General features: G+C 49.9%; 1 protein-coding gene across 1 annotated transcript; it reads left to right on the forward strand.

Moving 5' to 3' along the window:
- Positions 1-133: 133 nt before the first annotated feature.
- On the forward strand, positions 134-4,060 carry LOC104365584 (olfactory receptor 52B2). The gene is made up of 2 exons (XM_009972400.3): positions 134-241; positions 2,600-4,060. The coding sequence occupies exon 2, from the start codon at positions 2,607-2,609 to the stop codon at positions 3,564-3,566; it is 960 nt and encodes a 319-aa protein (XP_009970702.3). The 5' UTR covers positions 134-241; positions 2,600-2,606; the 3' UTR covers positions 3,567-4,060.
- The last annotated feature ends 5,119 nt before the right edge of the window (positions 4,061-9,179 follow it).

Below are 9,179 nucleotides of genomic sequence, written 5' to 3' on the forward strand. Positions count from 1 at the left end.
TGCTCAGTAATCTATTCAAAATATGGATTGCTATTTATACATATGTGCTAAGATATTTGCAAAAGTAATTGCATCGAGTTTGTATGCCTCCATGCTCGGTCTTTTGACAAGTCAGACTGCTTTTTTTTAAGGACTTGTCACACCCCTTCTCCCAAAGCTTGACAGTGTCTTGCCACAACCTGCAGCTACATCACGTCAGCCCAGCCAGGGCCCCGAGGACGGGAGATGCAAAGCAACGCGGGTATAATTGTGTGCTTGGTGGGAAGGGAGGCAGGGCAGGCACAGTGCCGCACATCAGGGACCTGCGAGCGCGTCTGCAGAGACCAACACGCTTATAACGTGTGGGTGTGGAGGCCGACATGCTTATAACGTGTGGGTGCGGAGGCCAACATGCTTATAACGTGTGGGTGCGGGGAGCAACGCGCTGATAAGGTGTGGGTGCAAAGGTGGGGCTGGAGGAGCCGGGGTGACATCCCAGGGCACGTCTCCTCAGCTGGAGGGCACCCACGGAGCTGCTGAGCGGGGCACGGTGCTCCCCCCAACCTTCCTTTATCTTCAGTCTCTTGCTAGCAGGCAGTGACTCACCAGTGGAGCCTTTCTCTCCCATCCTGTTTTTGTTTCCCTAACCTCTCTGCTGAAGGCTGATTGTTTGCAGGGGAGGCTGTGCACTCCCCCCCCCCCCCCCCCCCCCCCCCCCCCCCGGGTTGGCAGCGAGGGGGGCTCCAGCCCCGCTCCCTCCGCAGCACTGGGAAGCCGCATCCTCGCCCAGAGCCCTTGTGCTGGGATGTGCTGGGATGCTCTGGGATGTGCTGGGATGTACTGGGATGTGCTGGGATGTGCTGGGATGTGTTGTGATGCACTGGGATGCTCTGGGATGCTCTGGGATGCACTGGGACGCACTGGGATGCTCTGGGATGTGCTGGGATGCTCTGGGATGCTCTGGGATGCACTGGGACGCACTGGGATGCTCTGGGATGCACTGGGATGCACTGGGATGCTCTGGGATGCGCTGGGATGTGCTGGGATGCGCTGGGCAAACCCAGAGATGCTCACAGCGACAGACTTCTGCCTTTCTGTAATCCTTAGGCAGCTCTGGAGGACTGTGATTTTTTTCCCTAGGTTATAGCTTTGAGTTTAAATTAGGATTAAGAGCTTTTAGGAAAGAAGAATCCAAGGGACTGCTCGGGGGTAGCTGTAGGAGCTGCATCCTTAGAGCTGCATCTGTATTAATACAGTTTTGCAGGTAGATTGTGGAGGAAGGGGTCTAATGCTGAGAGACTCCTCTGGTGCAGAGCTCCTGGTTGCAATGAGATTCTTGCCTGCAGGTGCAGTGGATCTTTGTTTATTTGCAGTTTAACATTTGCATTTTGCAAGGGATGACTAGCTCCTGGTGTGGCAGCACAGAATAGATATTTTACCAGCATTAAGAATATTTTGTCTGTTAATACATCACATGTGTTTTTATTTAATGTGATATTTATACTGAATTGTTGTAAATAACTTACAGAATTAGGTAGTTATTTTTTTGACTAATTTTATTTTTAAAGGCAGTCCCCTGTCATGTTTTGTTTCTATGGAGCAGGCTCCTTGGGCTTTCTTGGTTCAGGATATTTTAGGCTTGTGTCTCTCACTGACTGTGAACAGGGAATCAAATCTCTTTTCTCTCTCATACATGGAGTCAATAGTTTGGTATGAAGCAACTTCACAGTGTTGTTTTTAAGTACTTGCATCACTTTCTCATGTCAGCTGTGTTACGGGTAATTCCTATTTTGAGTTTTGGTATTTAAGAGCTGACTGTTATTGCAGAAGCTGCTGGAAAAACGTCGCAGCCCATTTGAACTGGTGTGAGTCTGGGTCCGATGCAGCCTCCAGTGCTCTTTAGACCTCTCCAGGGCAGCAGCGCATCCCTTTCTTTGTCTGGTGGGGAAACTGTCTCACACAGGCTTTCCCCTGACACAAATGTCTCTCCAAGTGCCTGGATAAATTTTGTTTCTGCTAGATTGGCACTGACAAAGGAGTGCAAAGCAAGCTGAAGTGGGTCCCAGAACCAAAAGGAAAGGGAGAGAGAAGTTTGGAGATAAGGAAGGAACATGGGAAGCCAACTTCAAACCTAGAGCTAATTGTGTTCTCTAACCTAGTGTGAGTCCAAGTACCTTAAAACTCCCAATTAACCCCTCTGCAGTTCCTGATGACTGAGAACATTTTGTGCGCCCCTGCAAACGCTTGACTCTCCTCTCTCGTTGCTCAACTTCTTCCTTCTACTCTGAACTTGCAGAACATCAATTTAAGGTATTTGTGCAGTGAGGGTCGATTCTGTCTCTAATCACTCTGGTCTAAGTGGAAGTCCTTGGAAGAAAAATACACTTACATTGTGTTAAAATCAAGTGAGGAGAAAAGTTGGACATTGCTGTTTGCACATAACAGGAGTATAAGTTCATGCTGCAATACTTTGCACACCATGGGTCTTTATAATTTGGGTTTATACCTCCGGCTGTGGCTATTAGCAGATCAGAGAAGGTGATACAGGGCCTTTGCTAGTGATGGAAGAGCTTCAGTATCTGAAATAACATTCTTCAGTGTCTTCTGCCTTCGCTTTCAGGTGCAACATGCCACCATTCAACCTTACCAGCTTGACGCCAGCAACGTTCATCCTGGCTGGCATCCCAGGGATGGAGAAGCTGCACATCTGGATTTCAATCCCATTCTGCTCCATGTATCTGGCGGCTCTGCTGGGAAATGCTGTGGTGCTGTACGTCATAAGGACAGAACGTAGCCTCCACCAGCCCATGTACCTCTTCTTGTCCATGCTGGCCGTCGCTGACTTCGTGCTGTCAACCACGACCGTGCCCAAGATGCTGGCTCTGTTCTGGTTCAGCGCGGGGGAGATTTCCTTCGGCGCCTGCCTGACCCAGATGTTCTTCCTGCACTTCAGCTTCTCGGCGGAGTCGCTGATCCTGCTGGCCATGGCGTTCGATCGGTTTGTCGCCATCTGCTACCCCTTGCGGTATGCCTCAGTGCTGAGCCACTCAGCCGTTGCCAAAACCGGGCTGGTGGCTTTACTGAGAAGCTTCTGCATCATTTTCCCGTGTGTATTCCTTTTGAAAAGGCTGCCTTTCTGCGGGCACAACGTCATCCCCCACACCTACTGCGAGCACATGGGCATCGCCCGGCTGGCCTGTGCCGACATCTCCGTCAACATCTTGTATGGCCTCGCGGTGCCTTTTGCAGCAATAGTGGTCGATGTTGTGCTCATTGCTGTCTCCTATGTCTTAATTCTCCTGGCGTTGTTCAGACTCCCTTCCAGGACTGCCCGTCGTAAGGCTTACAACACCTGTGGCTCTCATGTCTGTGTTATATTCCTTTTCTATATTCCTGCTTTCTTCACCGTTTTAACACATCGCTTTGGTCAGGAAATCCCCCGCCACATCCACATTCTGCTGGCCAACCTGTACGTGCTCTTCCCCCCACTGCTGAACCCTATCGTGTATGGTGTGCGGACACATCAGATAAAAGAGAAGGTTGTGAAAGGGTTCATCTGCCCCAAGAGTCGTTTGTTGATAGAATAAGTGAGATGTCACAATCAGAAAGCGATGAACACCTTGGCGAGACTCCAAGCTCCTCAACCCCAGTGCTCTCTTTGCACTATTTCAGGCAACGTGCCTAAATCTTCTGCTATCACAGTCAAATACAGAACACCCGACCTCGCCGCACTGCTTTCCCCAACGGTTTGTAGGAAATGTAAGACAAAAGTCAGGGTCTCTAATTGGCAGTTGAAGGAGAGCGATAAAAGAAATGAGAACCCCCCCCAGGTATGTAACTTGTGGGAAATCCCCTGCAAGGTGGAGGCAGGCGGCTTTCACTGCAGTGTGACAATAAATGAACATCTCAGCCATTTTGTCTGGAGTCAGGTGAAAAGACACATAATGAACTTGCTCTTCTGAATCACAGGTGTGTAATATGGAGTTCATTCATTTTAGGCAGTGCTTCTATTAAATTTCATAGTATTGAAAAAGCCTCCAAAAGGAGTAAGACAGAAATAAAAGCAAGTGTTGCACATGCATGGGGTCTCTCTATTCCTTAACTATTATGTGGCCATACTTTGAGTAAACACATAGGTGAAAGACTGTTCCCAAAAGAATATCTGAAACTATTTATTTTGCAATAAAATAGGTTATAATAGAGGAGTGGGATGCTTCAGAGGCCTCAGATTGGGTGTGCCTTTGGCTCCAGAAGTGTCAGTCTCTACACAGGCAAACTCTCCCAGTGCTCTGAGTGTCCTCGTGGGCCCCAAAAAGCTGCCCCTACAAGAAAGCCGCTTTTTAAAGAGGAGCTGAGAGGTCAGTGGTGGGTCGGAGGAAGACAGAAAGAGAGGGTGGGGTGGGATCCCGGCTGCAGGGGAGGGTTGGATGCTTTTTTTTGCACTGGGAGAGCGCAGGAGGGCGATGATCCTCGGCCCTGGGGCTGAGCCTGCGGGACGGTGGCAGCACCTCTTGGGGGGTGGGCTGGAAGAGGGAGATGCAGCCGGGCTGGGGGGAGCAGCTCCTCTCCATGTGTGCCTGGTGGGGGGGGTGAACAGCCTGGTGAGGCCACCGAGGTGCCAGGCACCCTCCCCGTGGCTAGAAAGGCGCAGCTTGGAAACTTCACCCCAAGGGAGGCTCCTTTCCAGATGTTTGGTGCTAACCAGATGTTTTTGCTGACGCCAGACCCCGCCAGTGCATCGGGGAGCTCAGCGCTGGGTGTTCATGTGGGGGGGGGGTGCAGCTGCCGGGGCAGGGAGCCGGTGGCCGTCCCAGTGCTGCAGAGAACTGCCCTGCCCTTGGCGGCACGTGCCGTTTTGCCGCCGGCACTCAACGCACACCAAAGTCCTGCTTCCAGGCTTGGCAGGGAATGTGTTAAAACGGGACCATGACACGTGGAGCACAGCATGAGGAGACACAAAACGCGTGTGCAAAGCCGGCCTGGAAATCCCAGCAGCGCCAGACTTCACCTTCCTGAGCAGACGGCGTGTCTGATGGCGGTGTGCCCAATTCTTCGGGGAGAAACCTCACTTTACCTTTTCCTGTCAAGCAGCAAACCTCGCTGCCGTTAGCTGAGTGAAGCCAGTCGCCAGGCAAACGTGTCCCCGTGTCCCTCGCTGTGTCAGAAGCATGTCAGTAAGTGAAGAAGCATGTCAGTAGCGTGGGCGAGATGCTTTCGACAGGCTCAGCGTAACCCGTAACCGTGCTGGGATGACCGGGTGTCTGGCAGTGATGCTGTGAAATGGAGTCCTGCAGCCAGCAGACAATGCTGCAGAACCAACAAAGAGCTGCACGTACCGGTGAGAAACTAGTCGAAAGAATGATGGATAACCTCCCCGGGCCGCAGGTCTTACCTTTCAGGAATGAATAATGGTGCGTTCATAGGTTAGAGGAATCTCTGGCATCTAGAAAGTAGAGATTAACTAAGCATTGAAACAAATCATTGTTACCAAATCCTGAAAATGTTCTTGCTCCAGAGTGGCTGCTTTCCTGGAGTATCTGGCCAAGAGCTTAAAAAAATCTCTCGGGCATCACTTTGCAACAGCAACTGGAGGAATCAGAGCAACACATGCCCCCAAAGCAGAGCTGCAGACCTGGACAGAGGCTGCAGAGCTCCTCAGAGCAGCCTGGTGTGGTGGGGTGTACAACTGAACACACCCACTGCCAGCACTTTTGTTGCTTTATAAAATACCCTTTTCGTCTGAGTTACTATATCTAAAAATAGCCAAAAAATATTTAATGCCATTCTAAGATGGAACATAATAGTTTTCTTTCAGTACCTTGACTTTATGCATGGCATTGTTATTTAATGAAGAAATTATAAGTAAAAAACAAAACCCATGTTACCTGTTTAAAGGTGGCTGTTAGGAATCAGAAAATTGATGCTTGTCTCCAAGTCAGAGCAGGTTGCAGTAGCAAGCGCGTGTATAATTTACTGTTATCTCTACGGCAATGGGTACTTAATCCATCATTACTTTATCGCTCCTTTAATGCTAGCAACTTAATGTTACAGGAGAAATCATGGCTGTATTGTCGCCTACCGTACAGTCGCCTAACAAGAGACCCAGAGGGTTTGCAGTTTCTATGAACCTGCCAGTTTATGAGGACAGAAGGAAAGAAGTGTTATTTATTTTCATTTTGAGCAGCAAAGATAGGTTAAGAGATTTGCCCAAGGTATATCAAGCCTCACTTCAGAAAGCTAAATGGGATTAAGGTCTTTCATGCTAAAGTCTCTTTTTCTAAACCCTTAGTGGCACGTTGCAGTTAGAGCCCTCGGCACATTCACCCCCTCTGCCTCCGTGCATGGATCACTGTTCCCAATCTGCCTCGTTTTTATCCCCAAAATAATAGGGTTAAAGACGGGGGAACTGAATGACATAAAAACTATCCAGTAGAAAGTGAACATGGTGAGGTGAGGACCGTTACGGCCAAAAAGGTGCCTTGAAAACGAGCAAGAAGCCGGCGTGTAAGAGGTGAACGCAGACACGTGGCTCCCAGGGGCGCAGAGCTGGCAGGGACCGGGCGTGGGAGCTGGAGGGACACCAGAGGTGGGTGACCCCCCCCCCCCCCCCGTGCTGCTCCCACCCCTCCGCTCTCCCTTCCAGCTCCTTTCTCCCCAAATCCAACAGCAAACCTCCCGCCGCCGCCTCTGCGCCGGCGAGGGGTGCCACACCATTGCCCCTGGCACGGCCGCCACGGGCGAAGGGTGCAGAAACCATCTGTAAGCCAGACTTCTGGTTTTAGGTTTGTATATGCTGAAATGGGAACATGGCAAGTGGACCGCACCAGGAAAAGACGTGAAACGTGTGTGCAAAACTGCCCTGGAAAAACTCGGCCTCCGGCAGCGAAGCACCAGTCCTCCAGTAAGACATCAGCACTCGCCTTCCCAGCAGCTCCGAAATTCATCGTTCTGAGAAAACCGCGCGTCTGGTGGTGGTGTGTCAGAGCCTTTGGGGCCAAACCTCACCTTACTTTTTCTTGCCAGTCACTATGTAATTTATTTATTTTTTTCCTATGCAGAAAGTCATATGAAAAAGGTGTTTTTTTAACTTCTAACTGCCTTTAGCTTGAAACGGATAATGATTACAAGCCTAAATACCCATAAAGAATATGTTTGCCTGAAGAAGCACTCTCATTCAAACATTGCTAAAGATGCAGGAAGAATAATTTTGTCATTCCTAATCCTCTACTAATACACAGGGCTGATTGCACAAAGCGTGCTGCAAATCAGGAATCTGAAAGGGCAGAGTCAGGCTAGTTCAAAAGGGAACCTGCCAGCCTGTAGCTGAGGTTACTGTCTCCGTGGCTTGCAAGGGAGCTATTTTGGGTTCCTGCTTGAGCATTTCCCACTGTGTTGAAACCACAGAAAAGTTTCAGGCCATCTTTCAGCCCCAACTGCCACTGGTTCATCTGAAGTGGGGAGGAGAACGATGATGTGTGACTCCCCGAGCATCCCCATCTCCTCAGCGGGGTTTGGGTGGAGAGAGGCAACCGGAGCTCTTTGTCACTGCCACCGGCAAAGCCTCCAAGGAAAGCTTGGTTAGAAACATTCCAGGCTTCAGTTTTGACAGATGAGGACACATTGCCCTCCTGGATAACTTTAGGGTATGTATCCTGATGTAATGCAACCCCCCTGGCTGACCTAAAGAACAAAGTTGCTGAAGAAAATGCAATTAGGGCCAGGAAGGGGAAAAGGAGGCAAACCAGAAAATACTGATGAGATTCAGACATGGCCTTGAAGTACACGGGCATGGGCAGGAGGCTGAGGCTGGTGAGAGCCCTGTCTTCCTTCAGAAAAGGTTCTTCCATCCTCTGAAGGTGCTTGTGCAGGCCAGCGTGGTGATACCCTGCAAGGCTGTCCTGCGAGAGGTGGATCACAGGGGACTGCATCCACGCCAGCTCCAGGTCAGGAGCAGAAAGCCCGAGGGTGGATAATCCCCTGTTGGTTCTCCCTGGCGTGGCCAGGCTGGGGCACAGCTCACGTGTGGATTGAAAACCATGGCCGAGGGGCCCTGAGCTGCTGCCATGACCTGAAGGGTCACGCTCACAGCAGCAGCGGTGGGGATGGCACAGAGGAATGTTGGTCCTGGAGGGAGAAAGCGCTGGGCAACTGCTCCCCGGAGCTGAACGGAGCCCTCCATTAGCAGCTCGAGAGGTTCCAGACCTTTTCCTGGCTGTGGAGATGCTGCATGGCTGCCGAACGTCTAGACAGAGTGTCTGCAAATACCGGCTCCATCCTGAGCATTCGTTTGATTTGCAGGTCACACACTTGGAGTCTTTTCTTCCATCGCTCTTGCCGATGAGTATTTTTATGATCAGTTTCTGCTAATATTGGTTTCCTATCAATAAAGGCATGGCATTTATTGCTATTACAGAATAAGCCAAAGCTTTCTCCTCTATTTGAGAATACTGATGTTAATTTTTTTGCTAACACCTGTGGTGCATAAACTATTGTTTTCAATTTTAGCAGTACAAAACCAACCATGGATGATTTAGTTTTGTTTTACAGTTATGGTACGTTCCAGAATTTCCTTCCATCATCTCCTGCAGTTTAATTTGTGTCTTGGCCATCCTTTCTCAATAATACTTGGAGGTTACTTCTTCTGCTATGCTCAGGCTCCCTACATAGATCACCACTCCAAAAGACCCTTTTGTGTCTGCTTCTTGAGTTCTGGAGTAAGCAAATGTTACTTCAACCTTGATGGGACCTAGCTGCACACTTTATTTCTTAATTTACTCCTGTCATTCACATTGTTACCTTTATATATTGTTTGTATAAAAGAATTCATGAGCAATTTACTGTAATGTTAACTCTTTCAGCCAGCTCTTCCCTGTTGCTGGGGTTGGGACCTAGAAGACCAGTGGTGGAGAGGATCCTTCCCCTCTGCTCAGTACTGCTGTGGCCAAACCTGGAGTACTGTGCCCAGCTCTGGGCTTCCCAGTACAAGAGAGATACGGACATACTGGACTGAGTCCAGCAAAGGGCCACCAGGATGAAGGACTGGAGCATCTCTTCTATGAGGAGGGGCTGAGAGAGCTGGGACCATTCAGCCGAGAGAGGAAAAGGCTGGGGGGGAATCTTGTGAGATTCATACAGTTCTTGTGAGAGACAGGCAAACTTAACTCCTGTCCTCAGGTCTGGAGAAGGGAGTCTGTGCTGGA

The sequence above is a fragment of the Tyto alba genome, unplaced genomic scaffold (genome assembly GCF_018691265.1).
Source record: "Tyto alba isolate M040663 unplaced genomic scaffold, T.alba_DEE_v4.0 Super-Scaffold_2, whole genome shotgun sequence".
Taxonomy (NCBI): domain Eukaryota; kingdom Metazoa; phylum Chordata; class Aves; order Strigiformes; family Tytonidae; genus Tyto; species Tyto alba.